Below are 22017 nucleotides of genomic sequence, written 5' to 3' on the forward strand. Positions count from 1 at the left end.
GGGGGGGGGTTTTGGGGTGGAGCGGGGAATGCGCAGCAATACTCACTGCACTCCCCGGAGGCTCTCACAGCTGCAGCACACTTCTTCTTGTTGGAGTTGTGCTGTGGCGATAAGGAGCTGTCAGTGCTTTTAGTGTAAGCACTGTGCACTCCTTCCTGTTTTTCTAATAAACAGGGCGCCAGGTACCCGGACCCTACCTTTAGAGAGGTGGCGAAGGGTACCTAATATAGTGTAAAAGATGTAGAAATAAATAAACCTAAATAAAAATAAAATAAATGTATTTGCTGGAGCACAGCAGATTGTGACCAGCTCCGTAGGCACATTTCTAAACTGGAGGGCTGATGGGGCATAGAGGGGGAGGAGCTTCACAATTCTAAATTATTTAAAGTGCCAGCTCCAGTTATCCACGCCTCTATACCCCAGCGTAAGCAACCTCCAGTGTCCCCTAGTGGATGAAAGAGAAATAGAAAATTCTGAAGGGTTCACAAACTTTCAAGCACCACTGTAAGTCACCTGTGCTCAACCATGGATATCTCTAAAACCTGAACTGCTGGGGAGCCTTGAAGACCATGTTTGGGAACTTTTGATTTAGATATACTCACATGAACATAATTACATGGATTCACACACAGAATGGAAAGCAATTTATGTCAAAAACATAAGGCATAAATTGCGTCCATAAAAAATATGTATGAAGCGCTAGAAGCGTATCAATCCTGACTCCTCATAGTTTGACCTCACTCCGCCATAACAGTACAGGCTTTAAGGATATCCAAGCTTGAGCCCAGATGGTTAAATCAAATTGTCTGAGCTACTAATGAAGTTACCTGTGTTCAAGCATGGATGTCCTTAAAACCTGGATTGTAATGGCGGAGAGTTTGGGAACCTCTTGACTACGGGAAATCAATAATGCATAAAGCCATAAATATCGATACAACCACCCCTTTCACATTAGTGTTGCGGCTAATACGTCCTCATCGTCCGATAAGGGTTTCTTATTTTCAGCCAGCGCGCCCCCTTTCCTCCCCCAGATTAAATTGTTAAAGTTTGTTAAGTGAATTTACTATCACCACTAATGGAATTCCACATCATATGCACCGAGTACCCTGCCCATGCCCATATGGAAACCTATATATGGACAGTGGTAGGAAAAAGTTAATTAGACAAATCCTTGTACTGACTGACCTCAGATATATTTATACAAATTAATTAGGCCACCTCCAGACTGCCTATTCCCAAAGTAATAAAACTTAGGCGTATTAACTTTTTTATTTAATATTTCCATTCATCAACACCCGTCCCATGGATTTAAAAAAATAAATCTATTCTGCACAAAACGGATTTCCTCCTGCTCATTGGAAGCGAGTATAGTGGTCTGTGACTGCGGATTTCACTGCAGAGTTTGCACCCCAGAATGCCAGCATTGCTCCCAAGTGTCTGAGATTGGGAAGTTCACCCCGAAGTACTGTCGCAAGAGCAGATTTTTTTTAACTTAATTTGGGGTGCACATTATCGAACCTATACCGACCTTTGTATACCATCAGGCCCTAATAGACGCTCCGCAAAACGGGGGAGAAGGATAAGTGCAATAGGAAGGGTATGTAATGCCACTGGGGTGGAGATTTGTTAGCACTAAGGAGACCAATGACCTATAAAGATATTTTGGCTTGCGGGAGAGGCTGCCAGGGGTGGTGTAAAATACTTATACAGTGACACAGAATGGGATTGAAATGCCGGCGACTGTTTAGCCGCGGATTCAAATCCCGACCGTGTCAGCCCGACCGGAGGAAATCCTGACAGTGGCAGGTAAGTCAACTAACCCTCCCTTAGGGCTGCCTAACCCTAAATTACCTGGGCGGTGCCTAACCCTAAGTCCTCCCCGGGGATATCTAAACCTAACCCCCCCTCCCTCGCACCCTAAACCTAACTCTCCCGGGGGGTGCCTAACCCTAACCTCCCCCCAGTGGCGCCTAACCCTAACCCCTCCTTCCCCTGGCCTAACCCTAACTCTCCCCAGGGGGAGCCTAAGCCTAACCCATCCCCTTCCCCCCGGCTAAGTGCTAGGGATGGCCGGACTCGCCTCAATCAGTCCGGCGTCTTTCGGCACTCCGGCGTCGGGATGAAGATAGGCGTCTTTATTTCGAGGCCTATCTTCTGTCTCTTGCTGGTCTTCTGGTGTCGGGATATAGAACAGTGGCATTTAGTCCTATGGGTTGTTGATGGGAATTAATGTTGCAATGGTGCCCTATAGACACTTGTGGTTATGCTATTGGGTTTGGGGGATAATGCTACTGGGGATCTATTGCCACTGAGAGGTGGGAAGTAATGTTACAATGGGGGCCTATAGACATCGGTGGGTAAGAGACATCCCCTAGACATATTTTTTTCCAATAAAATATTTAGACACCTTTTTAAAAATTAGTTTTTAGCTTATTTGAATTAAAAAATAAATATATAAAAATTTGCGACAAGTTTTGAGGACCTTGTTGCCAAAAACAAGTAGTTAATGAAGTTGCCGGTCTATCCTATAGAGCTCTCCTGTGTGCCCCTTATCCAAAATGTGATCTAACCAGTGACTTTTCCATCTCCGTTTTCTCTGCCGCTTACAAATTTTAAGGAATACAGCAAAGTTATTACATCAGCCCAAGTGCAATAACCCCCATTTACAAAGATCTGCCATTTGTGTAACTCTTTCTGTAGCAACTCATCAACCTCTCCTGTGCCAATGGGTGTGGTTCAAAATGTAGACGTTTGGGGTGTTGACATTTCAGAATGTCGAAGTGTACGAAAGGTCGACATTGCAAATGTGGACAGTCAGCATGTCGACCATGCAAGGCGAGTATCCCTAACCCTAATCACAGTCTATATATATCTAGATCATGTATTTGGACAAACTACACTACGGCCATGGCGTATAAGAATGCCGTGCTTACGGCTGATCTGACCGGTCTATGGTGGATCCATGGTAAGGTTGTTTGTGCAGAATTCCTCCAGGTGCTCAACTTTCATCTCACATGCAAAACACATACTGGTAGGTTAATCAGTGATAAATGTGGACACTAGGATAATGCAAATTAGACCTATTCTCTGTACAGTGCTATGGAAGTGATAAAACTAAGAATGGCACAGACCAATAAATCCACGCCATAAATTTCCACTTCCTATACATACTGCTGTCTCATAGTATTCAAAGAGACCTTGACCTATTTCTATTATATGAACCAGCATTTGCAGATTTATGTGACATGTCGTTACTGCCGAAGTTCTCCCAACAGTAGACTGCACTGCTGACGGGTACAGTACAGCTCATGGTCACTACATTATGCTGCTGTATACTGCTCTACACACTGCTCCAGCAAGTACTGGTGAAAAATGTTTTACTGCTCCCTCCTCCCCCCTCAAGCCTGTGAGTAATCCGCTACCATGCTTAGTGCCTGATTCAGAGGGACCCAAATGCCGCTGCGACTGCGATTCCGTATGCAGCGGACTTGCGTAAATATGCTAATGACTTAGCCGATGTCTTGTGCACTGAGACGTCCCACCTCCGGCAACTGACATCCACCCTTACTTATAACAGCGGAAATATCAGTTGCACAGTGAACTTCTGAGTAAGCCTATGCTGTATCAGATAGAGGGGCTCTCCTAAGACGCCAGTGCCTCTCCAGCTGTGAACGAATCCCAAAGGCTCACCAGAGCACGCCCAGAAAACTGCACTCTCCTAACCACCCCCGTTACCTCCTACAAGCACTAAATACCGGTCACTCACTCTGCGAATAAATACTCTCTGCGACCGCCACTGGACAGTGAATAAATACTCTCTGCGACCGCCACTGGACAGTGAATAAATACTCTCTGCGACAGCCACTACTAGACCATCATTGCGCGGGCACAGTGGCAAAAAAAAAAAAAGTCAGGCCCTTATGGCATGCGACACTACCTAATGCCTCTATCATTTGGCTGACTATGAAATGGTGGGACAGGCACTACTGGTCACCCACCACCTTGGAGAGATTCTGTAGGGGCAAAAGTAGGATACATTGGAATTTTTGTAATGTATTATTTCCACGTTTCAGCTTAATTCATGGGACCATCAACAAATTGCAACATTTTATCTTTTCTTTTTATTACCAAAAGACTCCATTTAATACATCCTTCAATACACATTACAAGGATGTGGTTATGCTATTTTGAGTCTAAATATAGAAATTGAATATGCAGATATTTTGTAGGCAGATGCTATATCCTCTTCTGGCAGGAACATTTTAGGCTACGTAACAACTGGGCTCTGGAAATTTGTTTAGGACCAACATACAGATGAGAGATCTGTTCCTGAAACGCTGTAATTTATTTTATTTGCTTTGTTTTTAAGGACATCTCAGGGTTCACATAATGGGCTAACTATTACTAATTTATTTATCTAATCATCATCTCTTACTTCAGGTTTTTACAATAACCAGCAGCTGTTTGGTTTATGCTGGTTACATTTCATGTTTCACAAAATATAAAAAAAACAAAACACATTTGATCAATACATAGATTAATCATACAATAAATTCTGATTTTAGGAGAAAAGCTTCAACGTTCTTTTTCTGAAGAAACATGAGACTGAAGCCTTTTTCAATTATGTAACAATTATCAAAGGGCAAAAAGCTCAATTTATCAAACCCGCCACGACGTGAATATCATCAGCATACAAAAACTAATGAATCTATGCTAAATCCCTCTTTAACAAGCAAGGCAAGTGGATTCCTATTAGGATTGCATTAGTATGCAGATATCGAGATCATTTTGCTAGAAAGGTTAATAGAGGAGATGGAAAACAAATTCTGCTTGCGTGGATCGTGGGACCCTGAGGTCATGTGATTGGGGGGCTCGGACAACCAGCTGACATTTGCAGCAGCACCACGCCACACACGTGTAGTAATAATTTCCTGTGATGGTCCAATACTCACATCAGATGCGGGACCCTTGTCAGCACCAGGGCAGGAGAACGTGACAAACTCATGACAGCGTTTGTGAACGACAAAACAGCAAACTAGAAATAAGAGAGAAAGAAAGGATCAGGTCAACTGGTTATTTTACAAATATAAAAATACTAAATCATTAAAATAAGAACAAGTTAGTCAGTCAGTTAGATCCAGGAATCACTTGTTGAAAAAAAAATGTATATTGTCTTCATTTCTATTACAAAATTAAAATAAGATGGCGAGAGAATGTTACGGGTTTCACACAGCATCTGCCCACACCTGGTAATTTTACATATTGCTGCTCAAAATTGGCTTATTATTACTAATGCATTCTGTCCTCACATTTTGCAATATGGCACCAATCATATTAATTCATTTGAACATGTACTTCTATCTGCAATACACTGACTGCTTTTTGGGTCTCTCCATGTTGCTGATTATAAACCCCTGTATTCTACCACCCCTCACCTGTCCACCTTCTTCCCAATCCTACTTATCCAGTATCTCTATCCACTGCATAGTACACGTCTACAAATTGCTCATCCTGCCCACTGTACCCCATGTAGTGCGATCTAGGTGGCTGCTTTGCCTGGTACTTTCAAAGGCAGGATGAGCAACACAGATCAAATTATAAGGTGGGTATCCTGTTAAGTCTTTTTTCAGGTTACCCTTGTAGGTCTTATTTTTGTATGTATTGCTCATCTCACACATTGTAACCTATGTAGTGCACCTAAGATGGCTGCCTCACTTGGTACTCTCTTGTGTAGGATGAGCAATGTATGGTCCTGGTGATTTTGCAAGGGTCCTGCCTAGTATTTGTATTTACCCCCCATAACGTGCCAATTCTTCCATGCGTTTCCTAATCGTGTGATCCCTTTGTAGTGTGCCTAAAATGGCTGCTTCACCTGGATCCTTCGTGGGTAGTAGAAATAATCCTTGGAACGGAAATGGCTGCCTAACCTTTATATTAGACTCATGGTTTCTGTATTTTATGCCAAATTAAATCTGAATGATGTTCATGGTATCTCCAAAGCGCCTTGAGTCCTATTGGAGAAGAGCACTATATAAATAAAATTATAACAGAGAGTATCATTGCCTCTCCGCTAACAAGATAGGGAGACTAAAGTGAAACGCGTAAACGCACCACCTTTTTAAAGCGGCTGCACAACAACAGAGAACACAGTCCTATTAAAAACATCAGTCTGAATAGCGTTGAGCTATAACATATACCTGAAACAATCAGTGTTTACGTCCTGCATGCTATGTGTCCACCAGTATGTAAGATGCTAACCTTTGTAAAAACTGCCTAAGAAGGTGATGCTTCTCTACCCGTTATCACTCGTTCTGTAAAATAAGGTAACGGGAACATACTTTATAAAAAGTATATTACAATTCCGGGCACCTGCAGCAAACAGAATGAGAATGGAATGCTAACGTGTCCATATGCCGGTATTCAGAGCTCCACGCATCTATGGAATCGCACAGCCCCACCTCTATTCACAGCCCCCATGCTTAGCGATACGTACACCTACCACATGCTTGGTGTCCATTTTGCATACGCATGACTCAGGAAAAGTGATAGCTCTGGCTAAATGCCCACAACGCACCTAAAGAACAGTTCTCTTAAGCAACTGCGCTCAGTTGAAACACGCAAATGCCCAATAAGCCGCTAGAGAGAAATGGCGGAGATGCACAGGACTCTGGATCGCTCTTAAGCCTGCAAAGATGCTATTGCAGCCAGCGACAACTGCGCAATTTGCTAAAGATCACTATGTGGTGGTTGCATTCAGTCTTCTGTGCGACTCAAGCAGAGTTCGGCTGCCGTCACTAGGTAGGTATTTTGTTTATGAGCAGTGTAAGGGGTGCAACACTGACAGATCAACATGTCTCAAACAGTTTCGATGGGGCCTGTATATTATTTAATATTTTGCAGTGTATTCGCCGAAGCACCCGCGAATATTAAGTATCCCCCGATGTATTATAGAGGAATCGCAGCAGATATGTCCGATACCTGCTGCCGTCCCTCCGTTTCCACCAGCTTGTCAGATTTACCAAGTTTCGGAATACGAAGCATTCTGGAACTTGGTCCCCGCAACTTGCGCCATCTGAAGATGGCATAAGCCGCTGTAGCCTATGGGCTACACACTGCAATACTAGCCGGGAGAGGGTTCAATTGGAACCCTCCCCCGGCAATGGCCGGGGCACTTGCGTGGTCTGTAGACCACGCATGCGCTGGAGCCCCTGTCCCTGCGGGTGCCCTTTAGTACATTCGGGCGTTATGTTCGCATCCTGCAATGCGAACATGGGCACCAATATCATACCCAGATCGCATTGCAAATTCGATCATTAATAATGGGCCCGAAAAGCTGTCCAATGCTGGACTAGAACAGATGATTTCTTAACTTATTAACCTATTAGGGTAATAAACCTTGAGCTAGCCTCTTTTCGCATAACTACTATATATTTACCAACATAACAAATTATTAATCAGATCTTATACACAAATAAAAAGAATTGCTTACCATTAGATCTTACCAGATATATACTTCTATGGTGGACAGCAGAAGAAGTATTTCAAAGTTACAAAACATTACTAATTCATAACTGAACTATGGGTCCCATAGCCAATTCATAAAGCTCCAAGATGGGTTCGGGAAAAGGTTTAAGATTCCCGGTCTAGAATATCTCAACACGCTGCACCATGGTGAAAGAGTTAAAATCAATACCACCTCACCAGTCAGCGGTCACGCTGAAATAAGTGGTCTGGGACAGACAAAAGATGCTGTAATGTCAGATAGCAGCCAGCCCGCAGCAGGGAATCCCATTCCCTTATACAACCCGCTCCCCTCTCCGCGGCGCAGCCCCTGCCCGCCTGCTGCATGCATTCATTACCATTTTGCAGTGGATTTATTCTTTAGCTGATTAGCACAGACAAGGACTCTCAGAAGTCAGATGCCCCCTGCTGCAGTGTTGTGTTCCACCCTTTCTGTGCAAACCTTTGAGGTTTCATTTCAATCTTAATAATTGAACATAGCATTAAATATCCATCTACTTGTCACCTCCCAAGACTCTCCGTGGCACCTGGAAAAGTCATCAACCGTGCAATCCCCTCCCGAGCTGCATGGGGAGACTAATTATTGCATCCCTACCAGGGACTATAGCGGTATGACAGGCGGCTGCCGGCCTGCAGACGGTGAAGAGATCATCGGGGATTTTCTGAATTGAAGCGCAGCTTTGCAAGCCCAAGCATTTACTGATCGAGTTACATTTATAAACATGCCTATATAATATATATACTCTTATAGTTATAGGAATATATGGAGCAGGACAATAAAGGCATGCAGAAAGAGAGACTTATCTATTGCATTATTGCCACAAACCAAAGTGGATGTTGACATGACGGCCGTTACCATAAGTCTCACCACCATGTAAGCAAAGGAAAGTCAAATAATAATTTATATATAATATATATATATATATATAATATATATATATATATATATATATATATAGTGTGGCAGTGTCACCAGAGGTGGCGTTAGTGAGCAGCAGATTCTGTGTGGGGTTGGAGAGATCCTCCCACGCAGGGTATTAATACTGAGTTGTGATACAACTGTGGGTGCCTTGTGGAGAGCGCTCATGTGTGGGCTGACGAGGAGGCAGACCAGTCAGGCTGCTGTTGGAAACAGTCTATGTGGGACTGTAGCAGCCAGAGAGCCCAGTGAAGTTGAGCGAGCCATTGGGGGACAGGAGGCCTGTGTCTGGACCTTGCAGGAGGCAAGGGGGGACCATAAACCTCTCAGACTGTGTGACATTGAAGCAGCTGGGCTGCAGGCTGAGGAAGCCAGGGCCTACTGTATACCTGGAGGATACAGGGAAGGCCACAAAGACTGATGGTGTTTGTATAGCGGTGAAAGCCAAGCCAGGCTTGAGCCGGCAATAGACCTGCAGAGAAGCAGGCAGAGACTTTATTGGCAGACTAGCTGCACCTTGATAGAGAGGGTTCAAGAAGTGAGCTAGTGCCCTAAGAGAGGGCTAGGTTGTTTGTTATTTTCTATTTTTGTTTCCTGATTACCATGCTGAAGTAAAGCACCATTTTCTTTATTGTACTGGAATGCCATGTGTGGACTCTAATTCTGCACCACTGACCCCAATCTACCGAGCTAATTACCCCAAGTTATCACACACACATATATACACACACAATGGAGCCAGCACCATACTCTGCCGCACCATTCTGGCAGTGGGGGAAAGGGAGGCGAGAGCAGGCACAGTAGCTAGGCCAGGCATGTGTAGCAGTGAGTCCCACGCCAGGCAACCATCACACTTCCTGCATACATGGACGGCGCAGAAATAATCTATGGAGGGGCACACTGAAGAACATTGGCACAGCTGTGTAAAAGCGATTGTCATCCCAGAGATTAGTAATTAGTTATTTTGGGAACACTGGTAAATGATAGAAATTAGTTATGGGGTACTGGGGGAAAAAAAAAAAAAAAAGTGTATGCTGACAGCAATGACGCTTAAGGGGGAGCACTGTGGATATTTATGGTGACGGATGGCGCTGCTAGGTATTATGGAGGCAGAAGGCATTGCTATCATAATACTAATGAAATATTCTCAGCGCCTGACCAACACACAAGATATCAGCTTTCACACCCTGGTAAGTTACCATTGTATTCCTGAAGGCTAGGGGGGCCCCTCAGTATACAACAGTGACTACTGAGACATCTAAATCGGAACTATATACTGTATACTACATCTATTACAGCGCCCCCTAGTATGAGATTATACACAACAGCAGTGCAGCTGTATACGTATATACAGATGTGTCCACATACATCTATCCTCCATGCGCTACAACTCGCGGTACATGGCGTGTGAGCGCAGCGCGACTCTGTAGCAATGAGCGTCTTTTTATGAGACTTTAACCCTTCACATGCGTCTTCTTCGCACAGTGATGCAAATAGGAAACACAAGCAGCTTCTTCTGATTAAAGGGATATGCGGCATGCTTATATTCTGTGTGCAACTGCGGCTGTATCTAGATGCGAAATGCTAGGTTACAGTGTCAGCGGGCTGTGACACTAACGTAGCATTTTGCATGCCAACGCACCCGCACACAGATCATAAACATGCTGCGTATCATTTTAATCAGAAGCTGCTTTAGCGTCCTATTTACATCACTGTGTGAATAAGATACATTTGAAGGGAAAAAGTTGCACGAAAATACACTCAGCGCTACAGAGTCACTCCATGGCATGACACGACGCAACTAGAACGCGCAATGAGGCTAGATGTATGAGGACTGTTACACTTGTGACAGTCAGTATATTTTTTAGCCGAATTTTACACCGTTTTTAGTGCTCTTGTGATATATCCACTGGAAAGAATCAGCTTATAGATACAACAACTCAAGAACTTAGCCGGAACTGGAATGATTATCTGCGTAAAAGTTTGTTCTACGATTAGACAAGACTTGAGACTTTAGCTAGTTGTTTATGCAGCATATGTGGTCAAGCAAATGTGCTATATGTGCACGTTGATTTTTGCGACTTCTGATTTTTATACGACTATGGTTTTTAAGAAGTATACCAGCGCAGGTTTGCTCATTTTGTATTGCTATCATAGCGACTCGTGTAAAATCTGCTTCTGTCTGAAAAACACGTACTGGTGATGTCGCCCACAGTGGAGCGTTCTCTTTTCGTTACGCATGCGTCTAAGTCGCACAGATTCAGAGTTGCAATTGGGGCGCATGGGAGCCACATGGCCTCATAAATGTCTACGGCAGTCCCGGGTGGTGATAGACAGGGCCGTAGGGAGGGTGGTGCACAGGGCGGAAGCCTCCAGGGTCACCGGCCACACACTTCCCGGCTCACGAGGTGTGCAGTAAGAGACCTCCGGCAGTGGTGCACGGCCCGCCAAGAACAACAGAGGAGGATCCCGCCCACCCTCTACCCCCTTGGAGGGAAAGGTAAGCTCTCAGGGGGAGGTGGGGGGGAGCGAGAGGGGCGGCAGTGCTGCACAGGGCGCACTGCCGTCCAGATACGGCACTGGTGACAGAAACAGACAACTATGCCAGGTAGCTATAGAAGGTTAAATAAAGGGGGTGAATAAGCTGTTGGACTGTAGGTACTAAAGCAAAAGACAGATATGGGTAGTTAAAAATACCTTTAATTACAGCTGTTTGCAGGAAGAAAACTCCTTGAGACTGCGTATAACCTCATATTTCCTACTTTGTCTGGTGCCCACACCTTACCTAGCGTCACATAAAAAGTTATCAATTAACTAACAAGGGCAATTTCACTGTTTACAGTAAACAGATGGTAAACATCTTGCTATGCACTGGCTGCAATCATAAAAGTCTGACCATAAATAAAACATATACATTTAGGAGAGTTCCATACTGACACCATCATGAAATATTATTTGATCACCATTGTTCCGAATTTATAGTAAAATAATTAGCAAAGCTCATACATTGTAATTGCTTTTAATTTATAGCATTGAGGATTCAATTGGCCAAAGCTCAATTATGTTAAAACCAAAAAAAAAAAAAAACAGTATTCTTAAACTACATGGCCAAGGTTGGTAAAAAAAAAAAAAAAATCCCTTTACAATTCTTTAAATATAAAAAATTATGTGGTTATAATTATTGTCAACAAACATCGCAATACAGGTGAAATATTATAGATTCATAGCTGCGCATGTGTGACTAAAGCAGCATACAAACTACCCCATGTGTTTATGCAGCGATATAGTCATCGGTGGGCCCAGCTGGGGTGGGGGGTGCCGATGCCAACCAGCGACGGACGACGGCAGGGGGAGGGGGGGGGGTTTATTTGGAGGGGGAGAGCATTCAGCAGCATGGCATCACTCATGATAAGATTGGGCTGCATGTACCGCCGACTGGGATTATCGTAAACGACTAGCGGGACCGCACGTCTCTGGTTGTTTTTCACATGCACAGTAGCCAATATTTTGAACGATATTGTTATTGTTCAAAATATCGTCTAGTGTGTACACGGCTTAAGAAATATTTGGACAAGTTGGGGGGGGGGGGCACAAATTGCTTGCCAAAATCATATTACCCTGGGGTGTCATGTTGCAGACCAATGGAAAGCGTTAAGGACTGAGCATGCAGTTTCCTCGATTCACAGGGTATATTTACTACAGTGTGGGTTTTTAGAAATGGAGTTGTTGCCCATAGGAACCAATCAGATCCTAGCTATTATCTTCTAGAAGGTGCTAGATACATGATAGATCAAATCTGATTGGTTGCTATGGGCAACAACTGCACTTCTAAAAACCTGCACTTTAGTAAATATACGCTACATTCCCTTTCTCCTTGTTGCAAACATATTCATCTGGTTGTCAAAAGATAGAATGTGGGTGAACATGGTGCAAGGGGCAGGGGCTGTCCCCTTGCCCCCCTTAAGGGGCAGGCAAAGGACCATATATAGAATTTGTTTTGTATACACTGCAGTATAAAGGGGAAAAAAAAAACATTGAGCAGATGTGGGATTTGAACAACCCAATCCTGCCTGTGCAATCGGAATGAGACTTTCAAACCCAGCATATGGATAAGTCTCCTTCCTCATAATAAACTGCAGCCTGGAAAGAAACCTGATCGAAATTCAAGAGACAGCCTTGAACTCTGCGTAATGCAGATATACACAGGGGACATGTACAAAGCATCGCTTCCAATTACAATTAGAAAAGCCAGACCCCGCTGCAGCATATTTAGCTGCCCAATTAGAAAGTTAAATTGTAATTCCTATTATTATTTGGATAATAAAGTTATCAAACACACACTGAGGGACACATGCAGTCAGTAATTTGCAAGAGATAGAGACTTGATGGCACAAGAGCACTGTAATTTGTGAAAACGAGAAATGGGCAACTTGTAAGTGGCAGATTGGCTAATTGCTTTTCCTGGCCAGCAACTGGCAAGAGATATGATGCAAGATACCAGATCTGTAATCTCAGTGTCATCAGGAAGATTGAAACACATTACCACTCTTTAACAAGACAATGGAGCAATAAATGTGCATGAAAGCAGCTGTTTATGGCTAGTAAAACTACCATTGTTATTTCTGATGGACAGCGAACTGTGGATTTCAGGCTGGATTTAGAAAAAGTCAGCGGAAGATGCCAGGGGTCATCTGAGTGCAAGTAACATGGGAAAAGATCACATGTAAAAAAAGTCCAACTTCGCTGCATTACAAACTATAGAACAAGTGCCTCCCTGTCTATGATCTCCATCATAACACATGACTTTGGTTAGTGTGAAGTGAAGGCATCGTTGAAAAGGGGTTGGCATATAGTCATGACCCAATGCAGTATTGCATGATAAAGCACACCCTAAACCCCGACTAGACTCAGGGAACATGTGAAATCTGCAGTTGAGAGTGCTAGTATGGAAAAACAAAACTGAAATGAAATGGACTAGACTAGAGAAGCTAGGAGGAAAAAAGGAGGGGCTTGGGGACATTTCCACCAGAACTCAGGTCAGTTGAGTCACATTACAGCTTTAAGAATTGGCTTCGTAAACTGCAGAGTATGAATTTGAATTTTTTTTTTTTCCCTTCAACCTACACTTGCTGGAAATGCAAACTAACCTTTACAGCAGATCGGATACTGCAAGACAATAGATCGTAATTGTTCCCTGACACAGCTCCACGGGACCAGCGTTAATCATCGACAATCAAAAATCAGTCTGAACGTGTCACTACTGGACAAGGAGTTTCGGAGATGTAGCTGGTCCAGGTCCATGAGTGCTGCAGGCTCAGTACAAACAAGTGCAAAGACTTTTTAAAGACCAATGTGCATTTTGGAGAGCTCCTCTGCATGAACAAGGTTACTCCCACAGCTGAGAGATGTGCTCTACAGATATTTATTGCTGGTTACTTCATAGCATACTGGCCAATAGGGTAGGGAGGGGACGTTTCATTATGAATTGGCCTTGCACTGGACTCCATGGAGCATATCGCAGAACTCAGATGACTCTGAGTAACAATGCAGCAGCCACTAGGGTTCTCTGTGCAGAATTTTGAGACGTCAATATATGCAGTGGTTCTACAAAGATCATTGGATCCAAGACTGCTATTTTGTCACAGTGGACATCACAATCCAATGGTGGTCACCGCAGGCACATCCACACGCACTAGGGACAATTTATTCAGCCGCCAATGATCATTTCTGGACCAAGGGAGGAAAGCAGTACATGGTCACAGGAGATCCACCATCAATCTCCCCCTAGGCTTTTCTATCTGGTTAATACTCCTCTATGTAGTTCACTTAAACTTAATTTTTTTTTCTCTTTCCAAAATCATTAGAACCCTCTGACTTTTTCCCCATCGCAATCAGGCTAGACCATAAAGTCCACTTATCCTCATGTATCACATGGCAATTTTGTTCTAGCTTGAGAGCGGCACCCTCTTACCACTTTGTCCACCTTATAGTACCCAGAAAAGTATCTCCGGATACTCAGCAGGCATAAAGGAAAGTAGGGAAGCAACATTTTAAAAGGATTCTAGGGACATTTCATTGTTGAGCAGGTGCAACTAAGTTGTGAGCAACAGGCAGCCCAGGGAGCCAACCCTTCTGGTCCCAGCTTTGTACCCCACACTGACTTCTTATCTGAAGGGGAGAAGACAGCTATGTGACCCCACCTCTGCACACTACATGGAGGTTGCACAGGACATATGTGCAGAAAGAAGAGGTTGCTCTGCAGGATCTGGCCTGGGAGGTCAGTAATTGACACTTTTAGCGAGCGGGGGCATGCCGGGAGAGAGCCGGCGAGCGGCGCCATGCCGGGAGAGAGCCGGCGAGTGGGGGCATGCCGGGAGAGAGCCAGCGAGCGGGGGCATGCAGGGAGAGAGCCAGCGAGCGGGGGCATGCAGGGAGAGAGCCAGCGAGCGGGGACAATGTGGGAAATTGCCAGTGGGAATAGGAGTGTGTTATACTAAATATTCAGGGATTGATCATACTACTGAAGTGCCAGGCAAGGACGCCATCTTAAAAGCACCATGCGAGATAAGCAATACTCCTAACTTACAAACATCATCATCAGGTCATGTCAGTATATGATTTCATTGAGTTTTATAAGGTACACAAACATTATATAAAAAGGAATGTACTACATATCATCATGCAGTAAGGAATAGTTTACAGTAGAATTGTTGATAGCTGTTAGAGCTCATTTAGCAATGAAAAACATATGTAAATAATGATCCTGAGAACAAATCAATAACATGTCAAGCAGTATTGGAGTAATAAAGGTGAAGGAAAGGCAAGGGGAGAGGGAGGGGGAATGAGGGTACACGGACTACATGGAGCATACATTTTCAAGTAGGGACATTTTAAACAAGAATGCCCAGGGACAATGCACTAAAAGCTGGGATCGTCCTTAGAAATTCGGGAGCGTCGTTAATTATGGTATAGGTGACAAGAATACAGTAACACTACTCCTGTGCCAGATGCCCTGAGCACCTGAGAGCTGTGACCTTGGGAGTAAGTTAATCTCTCTCCAATCTACACACCCATGACCTGTTTCCAGACACCGCACTTCGAAGATGAGCTTGTTCAGTGTGCTCTTGTGATTGTTCCCAAAATAAGTACATTCTGTGCAAAGATCAAAACAAAAAAGATCACCAAGTAGCTAGAAAGCGACTTAGGGGTCTATTTACTAAGCCTTGGATGGAGGTGAACAGAGATACAGTGCCAGCCAATCAGCTCCTAACTGTCACAACACAGGCTGTGTTTGAAAAATGAATTAGGAGCTGGTTGGTTGGTACTTTACCTCAGTCCACTGTATCTCCATCCAAGGCTTAGTAAATGACAAAGCCTCGGAGATCCAGAAGTACAATTTTGATTTAGAAAGGGCACTTGGCAAGAGCATGCGATGGTCCACTGTCAACCTGGTTTTAGAACGCGGGCCTATTATTGCCCAGTTTTGATTTTTCTTTCATTTACTAGAGTTCGGGATATTGGATACTCACCAAATCCTTTTAATTTCCTTGGACTTAGTTCAAAGACTGTTAAGTCACACATCAGTCAGATTAGCAACAAGTGGAGACCAGGGCTGCTACTTTTGGCTGTAATGTACCACACTCACGCTAGGTCGCTGGACTGGATCTATACTAGCATTAGGGACAATATAGATCCCAGCAGTCACTCTAACAATACTCTCAATTGTATTAAAGAGATAACAATTATTGTGAGGATAAAGTGTTGGTCTTAAACTGTGATATGTTGAAGGCACTCCATCACATGAGTTCTCAACTATGGTAGCTCCTTTAAAAACCAGTTTGACTAAATAATGGGAATAGTCCTCAACGACTCCCTCTACTGTGATCAGTCCATCATTACGTGACTGTGAAGGAAAGTCTTTGCCCTGTGTGGGTTGTTTTTAATGCTAATTGTAGTTTTAAAATCGAGCAGCTCTTTCACTGAAAACACATGGGAACCAGCAAACAGAGCCCTTTACATAAGGCCCTAGATCACAGGCGAGGGAGAGGAGCTTCATCAGCTATAAAAGACCACCGACTGAACCACTCAAGGACATTCACAGAGTTATCCTGAAGCCACTCCTTTGAAATCTTGGCTGTGTGCTTAGGGTCGTTGTCCTGCTGAAAGATGAGCCGTCGCCCCAGTCTGAGATCAAGAGCGCACTGGAGCAGGTTTTCATCCAGGATGTCTCTGTACATTGCTGCATTCATTTTTCCCTCTATCCTGAATAGTCTCCCAGTTCCTGCCGCTGAAAAACATCCCCACAGCATGATGCTGCCACCACCATGCTTCACTGTAGGAATGGTGGCCTGGTGATGAGCGGTGCCTGGTTTCCTCTAAACATAACACCTGGCATTCACGCCAAAGAGTTCAATCTTTGTCTTATCATGGTCTGAGAGTCCTTCAGGTGCATTTTGACAAACTCCAGGTGGGCTGCCATGTGCTTTTTACTAAGGAGTGGCTTCCATCTGGCCACTCTACCATACAGGCCTGATTGGTGAATTGCTGCAGAGATGATTGTCCTTCTGGAAGGTTCTGCTCTCTCCACATAGGAATGCTGTAGCTCTGACAGAGTGACCATCGGGTTCTTGGTCACCTCCCTGACTAGGGCCCAGTTTAGACAGCCGGCCAACTCTAGGAAGAGTACTGGTGGTTCTGAACTTCTTCCTTTTACGGATGATGGAGGCCACTGTGCTCATTGGGACCTTCAAAGCAGCAGATATTTTTCTGTACCCTTCCCCAGATTTGTTCCTCGAGACAATCTGGTCTCAGAGGTCTACAGACAATTCCTTGGACTTCATGCTTGGTTTGTGCTCTGACATGCATGGTCAAGTGTGGGACCTTATATAGACAGGTGTATGCCTTTCAAAGTCATGTCCAATCAACTGAATTTAACACAGGTGGACTCCAGTTAAGCAGTAGGAACATCTCAAGGATGATCAGTGGAAACCGGATGCACCTGAGCTCAATTTTGAGCTTCATGGCAAAGGCTGTGAATACTTATGTACATGTGATTTCTTAGTTTTTCTTTTAAAATTAAATTAGCAAAAATCTCAAAAAAAACTTTTTACACGTTGTCATTATGGGATATTGTGTGTAGAATTTTGAGGACAAAACTGAATTATTTCTATTTTGGAATAAGGCTGTAACATAACAAAATGTGGAAAAAGTGAAGCGCTGTGAATACTTTCCGGATGCACTGTATCCTCACACGTCACCTCACACAATACCCACCTATTAGACACACACAACAATAACAAAAGAACACACCACCCCACCCTCCCCCTCACACTCCTAACCTAAACCAGCCCTAAGTAGCGGAAACTTAAGTACAGCCATCTAGAAGTATGCAAAGCATTCCTCTAAATTTTGCAGATCTGTGGTGCCAGATTGGACATACAGCACTCCAACAAGACCAACTTTGAGGCCTTCAGCCATTTCCTGCAAATCAAAACTACAGCCGTTGAGCGACTGTAAATGATCCATACTCCATGGGAAAAAAAATAATGTAAGGGAATGGAGCTGTATGCACAGACTTTCTGATAAGGGTTTACTTTGTGTTAGTCTCAGCAAAGCCTGCAGCATTCCCACATGCCAAATTACAACGGAGTAATACAGCTTCTGCTGATTAAAATGATATGCGGCATGCCTATATTCCGTGTGCAAGTGTGGCTGTAACTGCATGCTAAGTGCTACGTTACGGTGTCACAGCTACTGACACTGTAACGTAACATTTTGCATGCAGATACAACCACAGTGAAATTAGAACTGGATTTGGACTTTTCACTACTTTCTAACCAAAAAATTCAACCATTTCTCAAACACAGCAGCACAGGAATGCTTCCACTCCACCTTCATAGAGATGAGCGGGTTCGGATTTACTCGGATCTCAAAACGGCATTTTATTGGCTATCAGCTATCACGTGTTTTGGATAGCCAATAAAATAAATCCGAACTAATCCGAACTTGCGGTAAAGTGGCGATAAGAACAGAGTAAATCCGAACCCGCACATCTCTAGTTTTTAACTTGCAGTCACCATTTTTTTGGTACCTTTCCTGGGTGGAATATATAACTCTTGGAAGTTATTTCCTTAAATGCCTGCACCAACCCTGCAATATGCTTATTGGGCTCTCTAGGTTTTGGTTGAGTTTAATTATCTGTGTAGTTTCTATTTTTTGCAATACCAAATCCTTGTACAATGTACCATGTTTTCTGATGTCTGTAAAGAGACTGACAGGGGTATTCAATATGGGAGCGATAACATAATTTTTGCATTAATATCGCACTTATGACGTCATTATCGCAGGTTTTAGTTTTCCACCGTATTCAATTTCAAAGACTTATCGCAGTTTTGAAAAGTCTTTGATAAAAAACGGTGATGACTTTTCACCGTTGAATAGGTGTCGAAAAAAAGTGCAGAATTGGGGTTTAGGGGTGAAGGCTTAAAAAAAATAGCCTGCACCCCTGGGAATGACATTTAAAAAAGAACTGTGTCAAAAAAAGTAAAAAAAAAAAAAATAGGGACACCCCAAAAAATTTATTGGGGTAAAAAAAAAAAAAAAAATGGGAAAAAAATAATTAACAATAGGGAAATAGGTTCAGGGCTATTCTGCAAGTATGCGGCAGGTGTTTTCTAGAATAGATTTATGGCTGCAGGTGCACAAATGCAGAATTTTAAAATTTTTAAAAACTTACTTTAGGGACATCAAAATATGCTAGTACCCATTTTCATGTACCCCAAATTTGATGGGACCACTTAAAAAAAACGAAAAAAAAAACCTAAGTGCTCTTCTGCATCACTTCTTCAATGTCGGGAAAAAACACCTGCTGCGGCTATTTAAATCCCCAACTTTCATTTAAAGGCTAAAACGGGGGTACCCATAGTGATCCCCCATGTTTTTACAACCTTAGGGGGGGTCTTACAATTTTTTTAAGGAAAAATTCGCAACTTTACGCAAATCCAACTTCGGAGGCTCCCGTTTTCGTTAATTTTATATTGAATACGGGGATAAGCGGGCGTGGGCCCGATACTTTAACCCAGGTAAAAACTCCAATATGAAACGTTAACTTCGACAGTGAAGTTAACGTTTCATATTGAAAACCCCTGTGAGTCCTATATAAATAAAATAACTATTATCGGAGTAACTTCCAGAAGTTCACAAAACCAGTAGGATGCGATTGTCTCTCATGCACTTGTTGCGGTACCACGAGGAGGGAGTACAGTTCCTGGTGCGTATTGTTACAGGCGATGAAACGTGGGAGCATCATGTGACACTGGAGACGAAGCAAGCATCCATGACATGGAAACACGCATTGTCCCCACCTTCAAAGAAATTAAAAACTCAGCAAAGAAAGTCATGGCACCATGTTTTGAGACCATAAGGGCGTGCTTCTTGTTGATTTCCTCACAAAGGTAGATACTATGAATGCTGTCTGCTATTGACCCGGTTGCGGAGAGCAATTTGTTGAAAACTACCTGGTTTGCTGCGAAACAGGCGTCGTATTGCTGGACAACATCATCAGGGCACGCTCAGCTAAGCGAGTTGTTAAGCCGCTACCTTTGGGAGGTACTGGACCATCCTCCCTACAGTCCTGACCTGGCACCAAGTGATTTCAATCTCTTTGGACCATTGAAGAAGCACCCTTGTGGAGGACGAATTGTAACAGTGAAGTTCAGCAAGCCGTCATGTCCTCGCTTCAAGCGATTGACACGGATTTCTTCTATGCCGGGATAGAAGCCTTGGTGTACCGTTGAAACAAACAATCTGTATCAAAGCCATACTACTGATTATTCGTATATGTACAAGTTACCTTATTTACTGAACCACCCTCATAAGATTATATATACACACACGTACATACCACACATTATGTATGTATGTATGTATGTATGTATATATATATATATATATATATATATATATATACACACACACACAGACACACACACACACACACACACACACATATATATACATACATTAACACACACATACATACAGACATACATATATTTTGTGATAAGGCCGGAATAGGGGTCCCTCTCCTGGGGTAGATGAACTCCCTCTTTTCCACACACAGCAGCCGGGAAACAGCACACCAGTCCGGGGTTCTCATGCAAGCTGGTCGGAATCAGTCCTTATTGTGCCAAAATACATAAACATAAACAAAACAAAATTAAATCCTAGCCCGGCTGGGCACTAGCTACACAGCAGGTTCCCTCTCTATTATAATGGTAGGGCCTATTGCCCTCACCATCAACAAAACACGTGCACAGCACTTACAAGGATTATAACCAAGTGTCTCTGAACAGGCTAGTCTGCCTGCTCTCCCAGGTGTGAGACACTCAACCACAAACAAACCCAGCTTATATTAGCCATGTCCAGGTGCAAGCCCTTAGGAGCCTGCTGTCAGGCTGAAAGACCCAACACCTGGAGTGGCCTGTGGATGGAGCCCTCCCTCTGCTCACATCCACACCCCCAGGACCCAATCCGGCTTTTATCAAAAGCCGACATTCTGGGGGTTTTAGAACACATAGGCCAAAAATCTAGATCAAACGTATCTGCCACTGACCACTTTTGCCAGACACACACACATCCTGTGTATATATCAGCAGATATGGAGGCACTCCTCAGATTTCTAAATAGTAATGAACTACCAGCTCATGCTAGTGTGAGCAGGTAGTTTGCTAAAATTTAGAAACCAATGAGTGCCTCCCTATCTGCTGCTATTGTACAGAACACCAGTTGGTATTTGGTTGTTTCATGGGGTGCAGGTCATTGGAGGAAACTTTATATATTTTGCACAGCACTTACATTCAGTAGTCACTGATTCTCTCAACAGGCCTCGGACTTGTTCCCCAGGCAGTGAGAGACTGACTATAGAGACTGACATATCCTTTATCAGCCTTTCACAGGTCTGGCAACCAAGGTTGCTAATCAGCTTCTGTCTTCTGGCTAAAAACCTGGGGCATAAATATCTCCCTTTGACAACCTAAATGACTAGGAACTAGTGACGTCCGTTAAGAATCATGTAATACAGTGCAAGATCAAATTAAAAATGACTTAGGACCTCAACTTCCGGGTCCCCGAAGGCGCCATCATCCATTGAAGCTTTTTTCCTCTTTAACACAGATCACTTTGAACATATGCAAACTGTGAATATTTGTGAGGCAGGTCACAGGATGAATAAGATTCCCTTCTCGTTTCAGGGAACAGCTTAAAGCATAATGCAAAATGACAGTAGGTAAGGAGGTGCAGGTGACAGTGGTAATGGACAGTTCAGATTTGTCACCGGAGCGCTTGAGAGGTTTTCTCCCCACACAAACTTACGCCATGTCATCCCTAAGTGCTTCTGTCAGAGTATAATCTACTCATCTCTCCATTTATTTAAGTCAAATAACCAAACCATTATTACAACACTCTGCATTTACTGGCACAGTGGTGGGTGGTGAATAGAGAACATTTCTCTACGCAGCATCACAGAGAAGATGGAGAGGGTGGTTTGAAAGAGCGTCTAAAAAAAAAACATTTGTCAG

The 22017-nt window shown here is 43.5% G+C and overlaps 1 protein-coding gene across 2 annotated transcripts in view; it reads right to left on the bottom strand.

Annotated features, from left to right (window-relative positions):
* The window catches only part of PRKCB (protein kinase C beta), a 226648-nt gene that overhangs the window by 115157 nt on the left and 89474 nt on the right, over positions 1-22017 (bottom strand). For both annotated transcript variants that reach the window (XM_088448218.1, XM_088448217.1), the window contains exon 3: positions 4953-5035. In XM_088448218.1, coding sequence (XP_088304344.1) covers positions 4953-5035 — 83 coding nt within the window. The remainder of the gene's footprint in view (positions 1-4952; positions 5036-22017) is intronic.

Source organism: Taudactylus pleione, unplaced genomic scaffold (genome assembly GCF_031769625.1).
Source record: "Taudactylus pleione unplaced genomic scaffold, aTauple2 ptg000451l, whole genome shotgun sequence".
In the NCBI taxonomy this organism is placed as follows: Eukaryota; Metazoa; Chordata; class Amphibia; order Anura; family Myobatrachidae; genus Taudactylus; species Taudactylus pleione.